The following is a 20,764-nucleotide window of genomic DNA, read 5'->3' as shown; positions in this document are numbered from 1 at the left end:
ACAGTGTATGCAAGCACCCAAACCGTTAATTAATTAATTACAGTGATATTGCAATTTTAATATGATTTTATTTAAATGAAGAGTTTATTAAGTTACAATTGTACAATTTTAAGTTATCGCATTTATTCTGAATTTGCGATAAACAACTCAGCAACAGAAAAGCATTATGTTTTTTACTGTCTATGGCATTACTGCGACATGACTTGCTGTGCGTTTAGGTTGCACTTCTCCCGCGAGGCCTGTAGGTGTCAGAATCACACCCGCGGCACTAGTTTACTGTAAAGCGGAAAAGAAGAAGAGATAAACAAATGGCGCGCTACAGGAGTTGTCACTTGGCTTAGATGTCATATTTTGGTGCATTTAACATCGTTGTATTACATTCAAAAAGAGGCGACCATAATGAATTATTATTTCTTCGAGTTTTGTTAAGAGATTGTGGTTATCTCTGGAGTTTGACTTAAGAGTGGGTGCCTTTTACTGTCTCTTTACAAGTGGTCATTGTGTTTTGGTTGAAAATGCCTCATATTAATGTGAGAGGAGTCACTGTGGATTTTCCCTTCACTCCATACCCGTGCCAGGAGGACTACATGAACAAAGTCATCGAGTGCCTGCAGAAAGTGAGAAACCCATTCACCATACACAACCCTTGCATACGGCAGCAATATTTCATTAGTCTTTTAAACACCCTTTAATTTAATTTGTCAACTACTTTGAAAGTTTCAGGGGCTTTAAAGATTATAGTCAACAAAGATAAAAAAAAGTCTACCACTTTCTGTTCTATAACTCTTTCCATTAGAGGTAAAAATGCAATGGAAGAATGACATCTTACAGAGGGTAGAATGACATTTTTGTTTTACTTATCCTTTGATTAATGTATAACATGAAGACAGTGGTGCTTTCATCTAAAACAATAAAGATGTTAAAGTCTTCCTTGTAAGGTCACATTGTTCTATTCATTTCTTGTTAATAAGAATGACACTTGTACTCTTTCAGAAAGTCAATGGTGTTCTTGAAAGTCCCACTGGCACTGGTAAAACGCTCTGTCTGCTGTGTTCGACGCTGGGCTGGAGAGAGAACTTTAAAGACACCATCTCTGCGCGCAAGATAACAGAGAGAATGGGTGGCGCGGAGCTCTTCCCTGACAGACCAATGTCATCGTGGGGAACAGCAGCCACCGACGGAGACACTCCAAGTAGTGTCCTTCATTTATTGATTCGATGTCAATTTGATTTATTTTCAATATCATTTGTAAACATTTCTTGTGTTTTTAAAGGCTACATTGTTGTATAAATTGTAAGCCAAATCGTACTGACAATTGACATTCTGGGCAACCATTGGAATTATATTTCAAAACACAAGTAACAACATCATGATTTTTGTCTTTTCCTTGTTTTTGTTTTTTTAGCTTATTACACGGACATCCCCAAGATCATATATGCTTCCAGAACCCATTCCCAACTAACACAGGTCATAAATGAGCTCAAGAACACATCATACAGGTCAGCTATCTGAGTTAACATCTGCCATTTATGATCAGGGAGAATATGAAAACATGATTACATCCTACCAAAATGTATTTCAGCATATAATGCATACACTACCGTTTGAACATTTTTAAAATGTTTTTAAAAGATGTCTCGGTAACACTTTACTTGAACGGGTGTGCATAATCATGACATGACACCTTCATAATCATGACATGACACATGTCATGAATAGGAAGGTTTTATGCATGGTTATGACAACTGTCATTAAGTGTCATTCGCCCAATTATGACATTTTAATGAAAATATGACATTGTTAGAGATCTCTTTATGACAACTTGACATTACTAAGACAACACAACCTGTCATAAATGTGTTATAAACATGACAGCAGAATAATTATCAAACTTAAGAAACCACTTGGCTTTATGGGTTAACTTTACATTAAAAAAGTTAGCCCATAATTAACCCATGTGGTTGGTTTTGACATTGGTTGTCATGTGGCCATTAGTGTCATGAATATTTTTTCTTGACGTCAACTACAGTGGTACAAATTGAATTTTTCATTAAAATGTTATAAAGGCCTATTTTTTTTTTTTTTTAAACTAACAGATAGTATTGTTCTTTATTATAGGCCAAAAATTTGTGTTTTGGGATCTAGAGAACAGCTCTGCATAAACCAGGAAGTGATGCGTCATGAGAGTAACCACATTAAGGTATGATGATTAGTACCTCACTGTCGGTATGTGTGATGCTTGAAATACCAGCGCTGTATCTCAACACCATATTAATGGCTCATTTCAAGGTCCACATGTGCAGAGCAAAAGTGTCGTCCCGCTCCTGTGTCTTCTACAACAATGTTGATGGTATGAGACTAACATTGGTGACCTATCAATAAAGATTTGAAACTTCATTACATAACAGAGTTTCGATTATAATGATTTTAGTGGTTAATGCGCCACTGTACGAGAACTTGCTGACTATTTTTATTTTTTTTATTTTTTGGTATTTAAAGAGAAAAGCACTGACAAAGAAATTATGAATTCAATCCTGGATGTGGAGGATCTTGTAAAAACTGGCAAAAAGCAAAGGTGAGGCTCTGCATGTTGTTTCAAGGGCTTTGATCAAAGCACTGAAAGAAATAGTGTCTTTGCACTACTAATGCAGCACCTGCCATGATTACATTGGGAATCTTTTCTGTGAGTGTTTGTAAATAGTGGCTGTTTTTTCCCATAGAGTTTGTCCGTACTACCTGTCCCGCTCAATCAAACAACACGCTGATGTCATCTTCATGCCTTACAACTACCTGCTTGACCCAAAGGTAAGACATTTACCCTACCCATCTCATCACTTTAGAGACACCACTGTTCAAAATGCTTTTTTACTGATTTTGAAAGCTGTCTCTAATGCCCAACAAGGCTGCATTTATTTGATTTGAAAATATAATAAAAAATAATAATATTGTGAAATATTATTACAGTTAAAATGACAGATTTCTATTTTAATATATTTTAAAATGTAATTTATTTCTGTGATCAAAGTTGAATTTTCAGCATCATTTCTCCAGTCTTAAATGTCACATGATCCTTCAGAAATGGATGATCAACAAACATTTCTTATTATTATCAATGTTGAAAATGGTTGTCCTGCCTAATATTTCTTTGGAAAGTGCGATACATTTCTTTGATGAAATAGAAAGTTCAAAAGAACAGCATTTATTTAAAATATTAATTTTTGTAGCAATTTTTGTCACTTGCTAAATGAAAGTCTTTATTTAAAAATAAATGTAAAAAAGTAAATAAATACATTTATTTTCAGACCCCAAACTTTTTAGTGGTATTTTTATATGTATATATATATATATATTTTTTTTAGTAATTATATATTTTTTATGTATTGTAATATATGTATTGTTCTAGGATAGTCTTTATTATTATTATTATTATTCACAATTTTGATTTCTGTTGATTCACAGAGTCGAAGAGCACACAACATAGAGCTGAAAGGAGCTGTGGTTATTTTTGATGAAGCTCATAATGTTGTAAGTGTCTTGTTGACATTGTTTGAGACCTCATAGCCATTCTATATTGTTGTTTGTCTTATATTCTATCAACTGTTTGTGTTAATTTTCAGGAGAAGATGTGTGAAGAGTCCACCTCGTTTGACCTCACCCCTTATGACCTGATTTCTGCCATTGACGCTGTAGATCGACAACTGCGGGAAAATGCCTCAGACATCAGCAAAACAGATTCTGCTGAAGATTTCAATGTGGAATCACTGAATTCAGGTTAGTTTGGGAAAAAAATGAATGTAATTTTTTTATATAAATAAATGGTTTATATATTTGTGTATGTACTTTACAGTACTGGTCAAAAGTTTAGAAACATTACAATTTTTAATATTTTGAAGGAAGCATCCAGTTATTTGTTCAAAAATACAGAAAAAAAGTAACTGTAAAACTTTTGGAACCTATGATACTTTGATACCTGTGAGACTCATTGATGAATAAAAAGTTAATAAGATCAGCATTCATCAAAAATAGAAATCCATTATTAAGATTGTAATAATATTACAGAATATTAATTTTTTTCTGTATTTTTATTATAAAAAATGCTTGATGACTATAAAAGACTTTTAATGAGAAAAAGTGTTTTTTTTTTACTTGTATATACAGTATATAATCTCACCATAAATAACTCCCTTATTTTTATCCTATATATGATTTTACAGGATTGAAACTGGATATTACAACAATTGCAAAAATAAAACGTAGGTTACACACAAATATTCAAATGTATTTATTTTAATACAATATTTGATTTCTGGAGTTATTTTGAATCCATTTTTCTGTAATGAAAACATTTAGCGTAACTTAATAATCTTACAGAAATTTTGATGGATCTGGAATCTTCCATTAACGGCTTTGAGATGCCAGCAAATAACCAGGGAATCACCAAACCCGGCAGGTGAGTGAAGCATCACTGAACCTGTGATCTGATTTAGTTTGGTCCTGGGAATGTGTTCATTTTTACATGCACAACTGCTTATTTGAACTGCTAATTTTTTATCTCTTCTTCTTTTAAAGCTTCATATATGAGATATTTCAAATGGCCAATGTGAACTTTGATACAAAAAATGCTGTAGTGGAAGCCATGGAGCAGATCACAGGATATTTAGCAGGGAGTGAGTATTAACAACTGGTCCTCAATATAATATTGACCTTTTCTGCTTTGTCAGTTCAACATTTATCCATATGTGTATTTTATTTTTATTTATATTTTGCAGGGCCTGGTGTTTTTCTGAACACCAGCGGATTACAGAAAGTAGCAGATATAATTCAGGTAAGAAGTGTACAGCATGCTAAAGAGATCAATTGGCCATTTTCTGTAGTTTTATTGTGTGTGTCTGTTTGTCCTGAATCAGTTGGTGTTTGCAGCTGAACCTACAGAGGGCAGCAAGAAATCAGAGATGAAAAACGAATTGAAGGAATTTAAGGTTTGCTTCAATCGATTTTCACATTAATGCTGTCTTCATTGTTACATATCTGCAGACATCAGGTTTAAGTTGAGTTAGAGTGAGTGATTTTATCTTGTAAAAATGATAATAAAAGAAGTTTTAAGATTTAAAGACATGTAAAGACAATTACAATATTACAAACAATTTTTGCTTAAAATAAATGCTGTTCAGTTTGACTTTCTGTGCATCAAATAATCCTGAAAAGAAAAGCACAAACATATTTTGTTTTAAACATATGCACCAAATCAGCATATTAAAATGGTTTCTGAAGGATAATGCGATACTGAAGACTGGAATAATGTCTGCTTTACACAAATTACATTTTACATAAAATGTAATTTTTATTACATAAAAGTTTTAGATCAGTAAGATTTTTTTTGTTTTTAAAAGAAGTCTCTTCTGCTCACCAAGGCTGCAATTATTTGATAAAAATACCACACAAAAAAAAAAACAGTAATATTGTGAAATATTATTACGGTTTTCTATGTGAATATATAGTGAAGTGTAATTTATTCCTGTGATCAAAGCTGAATTTACAGCATCATTACTCCAGTCTTCAGTGTCACATGATCCTACAGAAATTATTATAATATGATGCTCAAGGAACATTTATGATTATTATCCATGTTGAAAACAGTATTTTACATTTTTATTTCAGGATTCTTTGATGAATAGAAAGTTCAAAAGAACAGAATTGATCTGAAATGGAAATCTTTTGTAATTTATTTTTGGGGGAAAGAAATTAGAAAATACTTTTATTAATCAAGGATGAGTTAAATTGATCAAAAGTTACAGTAAAGACATTTATAATGTTAGAAAAGATTATATTTTAAATAAATGCTGTTATTTTGAACTTTCTATTCATCATAAAATTTGGGGGGGGGGGGGGAATGGTACACGACTGTTTTCAACAATGAAAATAATAATTTATGTTTTTTGAGCATAAAATCAGCATATTAGAATGATTTCTGAAGGATCATGTGACACTGAAAACTGATGTGTAATCAGCAACAGTAATGATGTTGAAAATTCAGCTTTTAAATTACATTTTAAAATATATTAAAATAGAAAACAGTCATTTTAAATTGTCATAATATTTCACAATATTACTGTTTTCACCAATATTTCTTCAATATTACTTTTTTTGATCAAATAAATGCAGCCTTATTGAAAAAAAAAGCATTTAAAAAAAATCTTACTCACCCCAAACATTCGAACGATGATGTGTATGTCAGATGATAGTCTAATTCTTGTCTTTCATCTCCCATTTATGGTTCTGATTCCCAAATCTGTGTCTGATATCAGGTCCACATACATCCAGACACCAGCAACTTCAAGAAGAAACAGGTGACTGATTTATGGGCTTCCTCCTCTACCAAAAAACAAGGTATGAGACTCTTATTCAATCTCTGAGACCTCTCATGTCTAGCAAAATGTTTTCAAATGGAAGTTGTTAACTAGTTAGTGACTGGAGCACACATTCTCTTTTTTAATGTAGTTTTCTAGTCATGGAGAATCTGAAATGTATTCCTCCTGTTTCACAGACAAGGTTTAAGCCTAGTCTCAGAGTAAAATCCATGCATATTTGAGTTGTTTTAACTGAAAGCAACTTGAAATGACCTTAAAATATGCCATTGTTTTGTCTCAAGATCGTTATAAAAATGACTTAAATGCCCTAATTGAACTAAGGCCCAATCCTGGCTTAATCTAAGCCCTGTCTGTGAACCCGCACCATAATGTGTATTATTGCTTCAGTATTACATGTTTTGGTCGCCTTGATGGTGCACATGAAAACCTCTTCCGCGATGAAATGCTGAGAAAACGTGATCTTGCACATTGAACTTGAATGCCAGAACTATATAAGATTCAAATGGTGTTGTGTATATTTTATAGGGAATGTGCTGAGTTACTGGTGTTTTTCTCCGGGGTTCAGCATGAAGGAGTTGCTCGGACAGGGAGTACGCAGCATCATTCTGACCAGTGGAACTCTCTCGCCGCTCTCATCCTTCACCTGTGAAATGCAAATGTTCGTGCTCTTCTCCTCTAGCTGTCCCCGCTGAGGTTTATGAGTGGATGCTGGTTGGGTGCTAATTCTCTGCTGATTTTCTGCAGACCTTTTCCCGTATCCTTGGAGAATCCTCATGTCATCCAGCGTGATCAGATCTTCGTCAGTATCATTGAAAAAGGTCCGGACGGTGTGCAGTTGAGCACAGCCTTTGAAAGGAGGTGAGTCACATCAGCAACCTCTGCTTTGAAGTGTCAGTTTGTTTTAAAGGGGTGGTATAATGCCCATTTCACAAGATGTAAAATAAATCTCTGATGTCCACAGAGTGTGTATGTGAAGTTTTGGCTCAAAACCTCACAGATATTTGTATATAGCATGTTAAAGGATTAGTTAACTTTAAAAAAAAACTTTTGCTGATAATTTACTCACCCCCATGTCATCCAATATGTCCATGTCTTTCTTTCTTCAGTCGAAAAGAAATTAAGGTTTTTGATGAAAACATTCCAGGATTTTTCTCCACATAATTGACTCCAATGTACCCCAAAATTTCAAGGTCCAAATGAGAGTTTCAGTGCAGCTTTAAACTACAACAGATGATGAATAAGGGTATTTTCTAGTGAAATGATCAATCATTTAAAAAATGAATATAAGTTTTATTAGCACAAATGCTCACTATGCTCTGTTCTGTGATGCGCGTTCATGACTCTCCTGTTCGAACTCGTTCATCAAAATGAATGCATCTTTTTCCGAGTCATTTCGTTCGTTGCATGAACGAAATGACTCAAAAAAAAAAAGATTTGTCCATATTAGTGGTCCTCCACTGGTCCCACATTTTCCCATGGTCATTAGGCTGCTAATTTATGCACATTAATTGTAAAAATGACTAATACTAATACTGATGAACCATTTTGATGAACAAAACAACACGCACATCTTCCCTCTCTGTTGTAAAAACACAGTGTCAGCTCATGTGTGAATTTGCTCCATAGACTGTAAAAAAAATATGGACGTAGTGTACGTGACATCATCCGTAGGTTTCTGAAAAGCACTTTTGAAACCCATTTTGGCCGTAGCCGGCCATCGCCATCTTGGCCGCGCGTCACTCCCGGATAACCAAAAATGGGCAAAGAGGCAGGATAAGCTGAGGTGACGTGATGGATAACAGCAGACAAACGGCTAGCAGTGACAACAGCGGCAATTCAGCTGTCACTCAAGTGGCCACGCCCTTAATTATGCAGAACTTTACGGCTTAATATAAATTAAGCGAATGAGTTATAAAAAAAATTCACCCTCCTCACAGTTGTTATGAGGGGCAACATTAGCTATATAGACCAAAACCACTGTTTGTACCAGGCTGTAAACATTTTTTTTTTCTGCTGTAAGGTTTTTAACATAGGGGGTATTATTTAGATGCTTTTATCCAAAGCGACTAACATTACATTTCAAGGTACACATTTACATTCTTATCAGTTCTTGCTTTCCCTGGAAATCAAACCCATGACCTTGGCGTTGCGAGCGCCAGCGCTCTACTGTTTGAGCTACAGGAAAGTAGGAATGACTATAGGAAAGTATGTGGGATTGACTCTTTTGGAGCCTATCTCTAGTGGCCAGTTGAGGAATTGCAGTTTAAGTCACTTCCGTGTTGGATTCAAGAGAAAGACCGGAAGGTTGCCGTTTCATTTGCTCCCGCACGTCAACCCACACTGCAATTCGCTCAGGGCCATTTGCGAGGCTGTGGATTAAATGGAAAAAAAAAAAAAACATCAGTCACGCTTCATTTCGACTGCGTCTGATAAAAGAGTCAACAGCTTTCATGCATGTCTTTCAAAATAAAAGTCTTGAAACAGAAAAACAGAATTATGTTTGTTTATACCCGTTGACTCGTTTGTTATATTGTGAGGTGCCTGATAAATGAGCCATTAAGAGATGTGTAAATATTGTTCTTTTGTTTTTGAAGGTTTGTTCCTGAAAACATGTCGTCTATGGGAAACACTCTTGGTGAGAAATCTTTACACTGAAACAGCACATGATCTTTAACTCTTATCAATATTGATCTGATGATCAGCATAATTATCAGTGTGATATGATTGGGTTTGCAGTCAATCTGTCACGGGTGGTGCCTCATGGACTGCTGGTGTTCTTCCCCTCGTATCCAGTGATGGATAAGACTCTGGAGTTCTGGAGGGTGAGCGTGTTCAGTCTGACCGCATTAACATGTAGCGGACTGACCAATTCAAACGAGGCGATCAGTTGTGATTTCGATTCAGGGCAATTTGTGAAATGGTTCAGCTGATTCACTGAAGAGAACCAAAACAATTAGACAGCATGTTTCTTACACTTGCTAAGTTTATTGCGAGATTAATAAAATACTATTTTACCAGTGCATTTTTGTTTCTTGTTCATCTCTTGCCAACTTTAGCATTTAAGTAACAATGCACTATGCACTCTATCCCCTTCACTCTCTCAGGCTAATGGGCATGCAGATCGCATTGAGAATGTGAAGCCCATGTTTGTTGAACCGAGGGGTAAAAGCACTTTTACTGAGGTAAACACTACTGGTATCAGTCATTTTAATAATTGTGCACTCAGTATGATTTGATATAGATGCTAACAAAATGCCAGCATAGCTTGATCTGCACAAGCTGTCAGTCAGTGCTGCTCTGAAATTGGATTCTTTTGCAGGTGATTGATGGTTATTATGACAAGGTGAATGACCCAAACTCCAGCGGAGGAAGCTTTTTCGCTGTATGTAGAGGAAAGGTGAGACTATAAATATTTGATGTGATAAAAATTCTATATTATGAACCTACACCAGTAATATCAACACATTTCTTTTTGCTTTTTTTTTGCTTTTTCTTTTCTTTCCCCAAGGCAAGCGAAGGGTTGGATTTTGCGGACACGTACGGTCGAGGGGTTGTGATCACTGGACTTCCCTTCCCCCCCAGAATGGATCCCAGAGTGGTGCTTAAAATGCAGTATCTGGACGAGATGTGCAGAAAAAAAATTAGTGGAGTGAAGGTACCTGCTCTTCAAAAAGCTCGACTGTGGGTTTTTTATGGAATGCAGATATTGTAACTATGTACCAACTGCTGACAATATATATATATATATATATATATATATATATATAACATTTACATTGGCAATGAACATGGTCATTTATTGTAATTTTAATACAATTAGAATTATTTAAATCCTTATTTAATCAGCATTTTAGAATGATTTCTAAAGGATCATGTGACAAGACTGGAGTAATGAATGCTGAAAATGTAGCTTTGCCATCACAGGGATAAATTACTTTTAAAATATTAATACAGACCAGTTATTTTAAATTTGAATAATATTTCATTTTTACTTTGTGTTGAAAATAAAATAAAATGTGTTTGCAGTATTTTTTTTAAATATTCATAAATAAAAAGTCTTAACCATGCCAGTCTTTTAAACACTAGTTAATGTATAAATAAATTATTTATTAATTTAACTCTTTACTTTAAGCATTTATGTATAATACATTATAAAAGTATTTTTAATGCATTGATTATGCCTTTTTAATACACTTAGATGCATCATATGGTTTTGTGAAGAATTGTAACCACTGTTATTATACATATATAATACACATATAACAATACTAATCTATTCATTGTGACGTTACACATTTAGAAAGTATAATGCAATAACATAACCAATTTCAGATGTAACAAGGAATCTGTAAATACTATAATGCATTTTAACTTTGGTTATAATTATTTATGAAAAGGTATAATGTATTATTATAAATAAATCTATAATGCATATATTAGATATTAGATATTACATAAAGGCTTTAAACAAAAGCGTTACCATCATTAATTATTATCATTTCAAAATTATATTTAAATTCATAAATATACATACTGACAATGAATGCAGCTCCTTTACAATGAACATGTTTTTAATTCCTGAACTGACATTCATTTTAATATTTGTGGCGTAAGGTGAAACATATCAGGATAATGGTACAATCATCCTGATATCATAATAAAGAAAATGAATACAATTCTTGAAAAGAAAAACCTAAGAAATCTTTGATCATTACACAAAAATACTGTTTTGTCCAAAATATTGAACTAATTGAAAAAAATAAAAAATTGTCGACCAAATCAAAGTCATATGGTGCAATATAAAACAGGTAACGATATAATAGAGGGGAAGTCTGTAATTATTAGATATGACCTTTTATTGACATGGCAGGGCTAGTTCAGGTTGTAAAATGTCATGTTGTACAACTCTCCAAATACGTAGTGATATTAATATATGATTAATTCATAAAAAATAATTATCTTAAAATATTTTGAATTCTTGTGTGTTCTTATGGTCTGTGGTTGTTTAGTATCTGTCTGGGCAGGAGTGGTACAGACAGCAGGCCTCTCGAGCTGTGAATCAAGCCATTGGCAGAGTGATCCGCCACAGAGAAGACTACGGAGCCATCTTCCTCTGTGATCACAGGTCAACGCTAAATGCTACAACCTCAATTCCAAATTTGACTGGAGAGCATGTACTCCAATATTAATGTTCTGGGTTTGTTATGCAGATTCAGAGGCACCGAAGCTCGTAATCAGCTTCCTTCTTGGGTGAGGCCGTACGTTAAAATTTACGATAACTTCGGGACCATGGTCCGTGATGCGGCTCAGTTCTTTCGGACGGCGCAGAAACTGGTATGTTTATTTCGTGTTCATGTATTCCTGTACCATGAAAATCTGCAAGGCAGTTTTTACACTGATAAGAGCTGACATGCACATTTATTGGTTGATTTGTGATTCAGAGACCAGTTCCTGTTAGGAAAGGAAAAACACAGACCAGTGAGAATCATGCAGACATCAGGCCGCTCGACACAGGCTCCAGCTGCCCTTCTAAGAGTGTCTGGCTCAGTGACGCATCTCAAAAGGCCAAAACATTAGACTCGCACGTCCCCAGCTTAAAAAGGAGAAAATTAGGTGAGATCACCCCCTTTTTATGAGGTCAGAAGGATTTTGGACGAATGAGTTTTTTATGAAGACGCATATGCCAGGTCTTGGAAGTTTCGCCATTGATTTCCTTATTACTTCAAGCAGTAATCAATATAAAAGTCAAGTAATTAAACAGCAAGTTATAATTTGGTCTCATTCTGAGTTTGATTTAAAGAAAAGCCCAGTTGAACAAATGAAACATTAACATTAGATAACGTTTGACTCTGAACCTGTTGTTTTAGAGTCAGAAGAGCATTCTGGAAGGGATGGCGCAGCCAGACTTTGCATTCAATATGAGATGGAGATGACAAGTAAAAGGAAACCAGTCAGCCTGCTGGACGCCCTGGATCACACAACCAACAAAGAAGGGAGGGAAAACACCACGGTTGGGGAAGAAAGGGTAAGACAAGAATTACATTGCGAAAGAGTTTTTTCAGGCCCTGTTTACACCTGGTATTAAAGGGATACTCCTCCATTTTTTCATATTAAACTGTTATTCTCTTAACTAAGACGAGTTGATGCATACCTCTCTCGTCTCAGTGCGTGCACTCAATCGCTCTGGTGCGCGAGACACTTTGATAGTTCTTAACTAGCCCAGTTCATTCAATATGGGCCCAGCAGAGAAGTGACCAAACACCTCCGTGTTTCCCCTATTTAAATACAGTTACTCGAGCAGTGTAACTCGACCTAGGACGGTGACACAAAATAAACTGGGCTAGTTAAGTGCTATCAAAGTATCTTGCGCACTAGAGCAACTGAGACGAGAGAGGTATGTATCAACTCGTCTTAGTTAAGGGAATAACATGGTTTAATATGAAAAAATGATGGAGTATCCCTTTAAGATGCGCTTTGGTTGATCGGATCAGAAGTGGACGAGTTGACTAAATTCAGGTGTAAACTGCATCAAAAACGTTTTGAGCTTGTCCACTTTCGACCACTTCCAGAAGTTGTTGAAAACGCATTTGACCGGATAGCTTTTGTAGTGTAGACGCACATGGTGGTTGAATGTGTTTGAACAGCCATGAAAGACCGCCTGCTAAACTAACGCGTTAACATTGTGGGAAGTAGTAGTGGGAAGTTCGGATCATTTTAATGAGTCATATCTTTGAATCTCGTTCACCAAAATGAATAAATCTTTTTTTCGACTCATTTCGTTCATTTCAGCAGAATGTATTTAAAATGTTACAGGTTAATAGCCAAATTAAAACACCTCAAATGTTGGTCGCATTTAGAAGAATAAGAAAAAATTGCAGTGCAAGGAAAAAGCCAAATTATGAGAAACAGAAACAATTAATTCATGTATCTGGGTCTTCAGGCTATGCAGTCTGTTAGTTTACCTCTCCTGCCGATTTGAGTCGTTCATTTATCCGTGACATCTTTATAATCTGAGCTATGCAGTCTGTAGTACCGGATAAAGGATTATTTCAAGTTATGAGTCTATCGATCTCAGGTATGAGTTGTTCATTCATCACGTGACAGCCCCATATAGGCTGAGCTATGTGGCCGGTACTGGATACAGAATTGATTCGTTCATCACTCGAGTCTTCGGGTTAGAGTCATTCGGTTTTATGTCACCTAACTGCAAAACAACATGCAGTTAGGTGACATAAAACCATCTTTAAAAAAGAAAAATCTTTATCAAAGTGATTTTCTTTTAAAAGTGGTTATCTTTTAGTTGATACTTTTAGCATAGTTTAAAGCATTAGCAACTCTTTAGCACCACATTCATTTGGAAAAGAACCATCATGACAGAAATTCCAAAAATTATAAATTGAAAGAAATAAAAAGCTACAATTTGAGACAAAAAAAAAGCAGCATGAAACTGTTAAAGGGGTGATGAACTGAGAAATTATATTTTCCTTAAGCTTTTGACATCTAAGAGGTCATCATATTATAAGAATATCCTGTAAGTTTCAGAACTGAAAACGTCCTTTTAGTCCAATAAAAGCTTTTATTGACACCAGCCTCAGCAAACGACTCATTTTTAAAAGTGGGGAACTATGACGTCAAAGAGGATAAAACACCACCCCCACAGAAGAAGATCAATCAAGCCTACCTTGTGATGACAAACCGGATCGATCTACCGAGCAATACAAAATATTGCGCAGTGCCTGGTTGTGGAAGAAGACAGTCGCTGCATATGCTTCCTCTGGATTCCAATAGGACTACATGGATAAACTTTTTTAATGACGTTCCAGCTGATGAGGGTAAAACATCGTCGTCTGTTCGCTTCATTTCGTTTTTCATTTAGGCTCAAAACTAGGGTACAAAATAGCCTATTACTTATTCATTTTGATGTTTTTGAATGCAAAAACCAAGCGAACGTCATGAGTTGACCTCAGACAACAATATAATAAAATTTAAAAAGCCAGTTCATGACCCCTTTAAATAAAATTGACTACGTGCTTTTATAATCATTTATCATTTATAAACGTTGCGTATGCACAAAAGAAGGCGTACGCCGCTCTCTACGCAATAGTTGGTATTTATAAAAAGCAAACTTGACGGTAAAATGTGCGGTCCTTCATGCAAGCTCTGACCCAGGCGTACGCACAAAAACGGGTGAAATGAGAAATGGCGACACCGTCGGCAGTTGGAAAAACACGTGAAAGTGTGTGAAACTGTAGACGGTTGTGTAAAATAAATGGCAATACTGCCTCTCATAAATAACACGAAGACCCGTTTGATCGATCTGTAACAGAAATGCAAATTAACACATATTTCCAAAAAGAAAGTGAAATATGTTCTGCAATAATATTGGCTTATAAAATTCATCCTCATAAATAAGATGGTAAACAGAACGAAATAATGTACAAAACTGATATTCTCGCCATATATATGGCGAGATCTAACGGACAAGATATAGCAATTAGATATATAGGCCTAGATAGATCGATAAATAGATGTATTATTTATCCACTGGGGAAATTTGTTTTCATAGTAAAAAAGTCTTCATAATCTACGGAATCATGGTATTCATGCATATGCCTTTAGTTTGTTTTATTTTTGATAAAATAACGTATGACGTATGTCTCAACCATTCAGAAAGCTGCAAGAAATTACATTTGCGCTGAACTATTTCCCATTTAGATTATAACCGACATCCGTAGCTTGTCAGATGCAGAATTAAATGGACGTAAATAAAATGCCCCAGCATCACAATGCTTATAATGACGCACAGTGGCTGATCTTGCGCTCTTAGAAGATGTGGCAATTAATTGGAATAATTCGGAGTGAATGCATCAGCTTCACAACAAAAGGTGTGGAAAAAATAGATTATTTATTAAAGAATTCCCTCATTGTGCAGTATTTTTTTTCTCTACTGTATTATCACCTAATGAGATGTAATGCCAAATATCAGTCATGGTCCCAAAAAAAAAAATATAAAAGGAGTCCCATGCGAAGTTTGCACCATTTTACAGATCTACTGAATTCATGATGGCTTACTGTGAGAAACACTTGTATATGCACAAGACATCACATTTCTCTGAGAAATTGGAAGTGAATAACCTAGAAAATGAGTTTTTGCAGACTAAATGAGATGTGAATGGTGAAGAATTGCCTCCTAAATCATGATCAGGGTTTTGAATGACACTTTTGATCCCTTTTTATCTGTTTCCCAAATCCTTCTACTTTCATGAGATTTGCTCATTGTGCAGGTCAGTAAAAAAATGTCAAATGCCGTAACATAACTATGTGAGCAAATCTTTTTGCTAATTTTCCCTTTCTCTCATTGGTCTGTGACCCCACAGGCGAGCCGCTTGTCTACTCTTTCCCTCCAGCATGACAAACGTCTGGATGATGAATCGAGGGGTGGGAAACGGAAAATTAAAGTGGTTCAAGAGCGGGTGAGGCATCTTGATTGAAGTTTTGTGAGCTCCATTGGAGATTGTTAGATTCAAATATTCAGATATCCTATCCATCTATCTATCTATTTTTTTGTGTAAACTGAGATACATTTGATTTTTTTGTCAGAAGAACAGCATTTATTTGAAATAGAAATGTTTTCTAACATTATAAATGTATTTACTGTCACTTTTGATCAAATGAATGTGTCCTTGTTTATTAGAAGAATCTTAAAGACCCAAACTTTTTAGTTGTATTGTTGTTTTTAGGTTTCCTGGCACTATTTTTGCAGTTCAATATTTGGTGATGCATCATGCATATTATATTGCACTTTGCCATCAAATTTAGTAGATTACCAAAATAAATGGAATTGGACATTAAAAAGAACATGCCAAGCTTTTCCTTTGATTATTTTGATTAAAGTAAATGTATTCTGTTTTCTGCTGGCTATGTTTCAGAAAACAGCGGCTCCCTGTACTGCAAAAACAGGCAAAGCTTTCATGATGGAGCTGAGACGATGCCTGAGTCATGAGAACTTCAAGCTCATCATGGAGGCGTTACAGGCGTACAAGACAACCGATGACCTGAGTAACCTTCTGGCTAATGTGGTTGAGCCCCTCATACAAGACCACAACACACACAATCTGCTCAGAGGTGCGGAATCTCAGCATATCCATCCGATGAGTTATGTTTTCACTGCTTTTTTAAAGATTAACTTTGCCGATTTCTAACCCGCTTTGGATTGTCGGTAGTGTATATAGTGAACAATACTTGTTCTCTGTGTTACTTAGACTGAGAAAATCATGTTTGTTTGTCAGCAAAAGTCTTTTGACAGCTCCTGGGTTTACGTGAAAACTACAGATTATACTTTCGCGTTTTTGTATTCCCGCTACAGACAGTTGGATCGCCAGAGGGTTATTAACAGAACAGTTAGTGTAAGGATTTTTATGTTGTAAGGGATTTTATGATGCGCATTCTTTCCGTATTTATGATTCTTTGCAGCCTTTTGCCACAAAATACTTCGTCATACAGAATACCATTTCAATTTATGTCTCACTGAATAATGCGATCTGAAGAGCTGAAAGAAGGTTCAGAGCCTGCTGTCTATCCTGTTGCTGGTTTACATCAGCTATGATCTCAACGCTCTCTCATTTGGCATCAAGCTGTCAATCTACAGTGGCCCAGTAGTGCACAACACAACGACACTTAAAAAGTAAAACACAAGTTCACAACAAAACGAAACAACTAAATGAATCCACAACACAACGGAATTCAGCCACAACACAACGGAAAATATGCAACACAACGGAAATGCTACCGACCACTAGAGGGCTCTCGGAGCTCCTTAAAGTTAGTTTTCCTTGACGTCTAAAAAATATATCAACACCACGATTAGTTTTAACAGTATGTACGTACTGTCAGAACATTGTACATTGACATTATTAATTCAAAATAACCTTACGTGCATTATAGCTTGGCTTCCACATCGCATGATCCCTAAAGGGAACGTCTGCCAAATCATCCAAGTTGTTAGAACGTATAATTTGTTTTAATTAAAATCACTTTTAACATTCAAAAACAGACATGTTTAAAATCCAAAGCTTTATTGTATTGGTAGTAGACTGACTTACTACAGCTGATTTTGTTTTCCAATACCCTTCATTTATTTATAGTAAACAATTATTTTTTTTGGAAATTTCTGTAATTTAATAAATGTTTTTTTTTCCCTTTTATCATGTTTTAATGGTTGTAGTTCCTATTAACCAGACTGACTTACAACAGGTAAAATTGTGCCAATAGCTCCCTGCATGCACTGTACACAATTTTATTTTTTATTTTTTAGTAAAAACATTAGGACTACTGCAATTCACCTAAAGGGTTTTTTTTTCATGTCCCAAAGCTGGTAGGTTCCCAGTAACCAGCCTGACTTATTACAGGTGAAACTGTGCCAATACCTTCCTGTAATTCTGCAATTCACCAAATTGTTTTTCTTTTTCAAACTAGATTATAATAAATTATACATTTAACCACTTGGTGAAATTGCCCAAGGGTTCCCTTAGGGATCAAATCATTCTCGAGTATAAATACACAGCTATAATTCATGTAGGTGATTTTGAAGTATATTTTATGTCGATATACAATGGTTACATACTGTTAAACTAATCGTGGTATTGATATATTCAGATTACCGACTATACTGTAGAGCAATGGCAAGGAAAACTAACTTTACTGCACTCCGAGAGCCCTCTAGTGGTCGGAAGCATTTCCGTTGTGCTGCGGCTTTATTTCGTTGTGTTGTACATTTTCCGTTGTGGTGTTGTGGCTATTTCCGTTGTGTTGTGAATTTGTTTTTGCTATTTAAATTTCGTTGTGTTTTGCACCACTGGGCCACCGTATCAATCATCTTACGTGAGTCAACGTGACCATAATTTCATGTAGGATGAAAAACAAAGCCCAAAAAAAATTCTACACGCCAAAAAAACAAATAGAATAAACACATGATTACGTTAGTATATGTTTTTTGTGTGATTAGCATGCAGTTTGTATGCTAATTGTATGCATACAAAAAATGTATGTTTACTGTGAACATGCTAAGCATATGAAATGCTAAATATAACATATTTCAACAACATTATGACCAAAATTCAAAATGGATTACAATCAGAAGCTATTACAAACACTCATTGGTGGTTCAAAGAGAGTTTTAAGTATAGCGTAATAATAATTTTTTTAATTGTGTTATGTAGCCTGATGCTAATTGTAGCTCTAATGCATCTGTTGCGCCAGGAGGTTCCACCATCTATTTTGTTACAAGAATTCACATAAGTTCCCAAGAATAAGCCTTTTTTTTTTTAGACAAAATTCAGATCTGGGATGAAAGTGGTGTTGATGGGCAAGACATGTAATTCCAGAATAAAGGCTAATAATGGCTGAATAAAAACAAAAGAATAATGAAGTGTCATACCGTCCTGCATAGGCACTAACATTCGTCGAGAAAGGACAATAGAGTCGCGAATGGGCACTTTTCCTCTCCAGACATTAGAGTGCAGGGGAGTTATAGGGGCAATAAATAACGTCATTAGCATTTTTACGAGCCTTCTCTAAAAGCACATAACATGGTCTTGTTAATTCATAAAATGCATAGTTTTAGAGATAGAAGCACAATTAAATTGAAGCCACAAGTGTGGTTATAAGTTGTTATACCACATTTATATAATATTTTGATACATTTTTGTTTTTATGTTTAAGCTTTTATATTTGCATATTAATAACAGTCTGAGTGATTCCCTTAACTCTCAAGTATCAGCTTTCTAAATATCTGTTTATTTGTCTATCCAGAATGACTTCTTCAATGATTTGAAAACAAAACAACAGGTAAAATAGAATTAAGTTGGCCTTTTTTCCTCTGATCTTTTTCTTTAGGTCTTTATCAGTTCATCCGACCACACCATAAGAAAGATTTTGATGAGCGTTGCTTGGAGTTAACAGGTGAAGGTTGTGGCTATAAACAAGAGCATTCTTTGTCCAGGGAGGAGCGAGAGGCTCTTGGGCAGAACACAGGTAACCTTTAACTAGTAAATAGTGTGTAGCCGTTACATTGGGCCATATTGTATCTCCCCATAATCATAAATAACAACGTTTTGTTATTTTTCTAGCAAAAGCCGAGATGGCGCCTGTAAATCCACCCAGCGAGCAGATGAACTCGAGTCAACAGCTGAACCAAGGTGGTCCTCACTTGGGAACCGTAGCACTTAATGGAGGCGATGGTCAAATTGGAGGTATGGAGCTTATTGATAGTAACTATTAAAAAGGCCTGCTCCTCATTTTTAAAGGCACACATTTGTACATTTAGAACCGATTACGTTTGTGTCATTTTTAACAGTGAATGTAAGAAGTGAAGACCAGAAGCCACAAACATCCATCAAAGAAGGTCCATCGTGCTCCTCTCTGCTGTCAGACATCAAACAGGCCATCGGGGCAGAAAAAACCCGTCAGATGTTTTTGGCCTTGCAGGCGTACAAGACGTCAAACGATTATGAACAGATGGTGTCAACTGTTGTGAGTTTATTGACTGAGAGGGATGAGGACATCGCTCTTCTGGAACGTTAGTCAATTTCTTTTAGGTTCATCATAAACATTTTATTTTATCAAAATCTATCAACGATATCTGTTGGGAAAGAGGATGAACTTTTTCGGTTTGGTCTAGGTTTATCCGTGCTCATTCGACCACAGCACAGGAAGCAGTTTGGTGAGCTGTTAAAAGCCTTGACTGGAAAGGATTCTGTTGCAAACCAGGATTCAGAAATGGGATCAAGTCCACCAAATCAAGGTATTGTGTTTTAATTAGAGGATGTAAATATTGTGTTGTGCAAAATGGATAGTTGATAAGTGTTTTCTAATTATTCTTAATATTTTTTATTTTCTTCACAGCATCTCAGTTTTCTGCAGGAAAGACTCAAAGCAAGATATCCTCTTTCTTTTCGTGAATGCTGTTAGGTTTTTGAGATATTGAATCAATATCTTTGTGTTTTACAAATATCATGCATGAAGAGATTTATGCAGGAGAATGTTAAAAAATAACTGATTTAGAAAATAAATAAATTAAATGAAACTGACATATGTATGTATTTTTTCATTAAAGTCATTATGTTACATATTAAAAATAAATAAATGTGTTTTATACTTCTTTTAAATTGTGTGTTAAATTCATTTTTAAATGAAAAATAGTTTGAGTGATTTCAGTCTTCTCACAATTGTGTCTTCCCTGTACCATGAAAAGCACTATTGTTTTAATATTAATTATTAAAATATATTCCCCCTGAGAAAATATATTTTCCTGAATGCGTTTATATGAACACAGCACATGGGGAAAATGTAGTTGCGATGAATGATACATTACATTTCCTTTTTTTCAAGGAAAATAT

The 20,764-nt window shown here is 35.2% G+C and overlaps 1 protein-coding gene across 1 annotated transcript; it reads left to right on the top strand.

The window, feature by feature from the left end:
* Nucleotides 1–276: 276 nt before the first annotated feature.
* Nucleotides 277–20,541, top strand: rtel1 (regulator of telomere elongation helicase 1). Its single transcript, XM_039657629.2, has 33 exons — nucleotides 277–617; nucleotides 994–1,192; nucleotides 1,406–1,499; nucleotides 2,119–2,200; nucleotides 2,290–2,350; nucleotides 2,500–2,575; nucleotides 2,721–2,805; nucleotides 3,460–3,525; nucleotides 3,618–3,771; nucleotides 4,215–4,253; nucleotides 4,372–4,450; nucleotides 4,570–4,667; nucleotides 4,770–4,825; nucleotides 4,908–4,979; nucleotides 6,306–6,387; nucleotides 6,894–7,026; nucleotides 7,113–7,226; nucleotides 8,963–9,003; nucleotides 9,105–9,190; nucleotides 9,473–9,550; nucleotides 9,688–9,765; nucleotides 9,877–10,023; nucleotides 11,378–11,493; nucleotides 11,579–11,702; nucleotides 11,810–11,981; nucleotides 12,236–12,393; nucleotides 15,746–15,841; nucleotides 16,298–16,493; nucleotides 19,263–19,400; nucleotides 19,496–19,618; nucleotides 19,723–19,944; nucleotides 20,047–20,169; nucleotides 20,271–20,541. The coding sequence occupies exons 1-33, from the start codon at nucleotides 516–518 to the stop codon at nucleotides 20,324–20,326; spliced, it is 3,546 nt and encodes a 1,181-aa protein (XP_039513563.2). The 5' UTR covers nucleotides 277–515; the 3' UTR covers nucleotides 20,327–20,541.
* Nucleotides 20,542–20,764: the final 223 nt, after the last annotated feature.

Source organism: Pimephales promelas, chromosome 21, assembly GCF_988280905.1.
Source record: "Pimephales promelas chromosome 21, fPimPro1.hap1.1, whole genome shotgun sequence".
NCBI lineage: Eukaryota > Metazoa > Chordata > Actinopteri > Cypriniformes > Leuciscidae > Pimephales > Pimephales promelas.
Note: the sequence above shows the minus strand (reverse complement) of the source record. Positions and strands in the feature narration are given on the sequence as shown.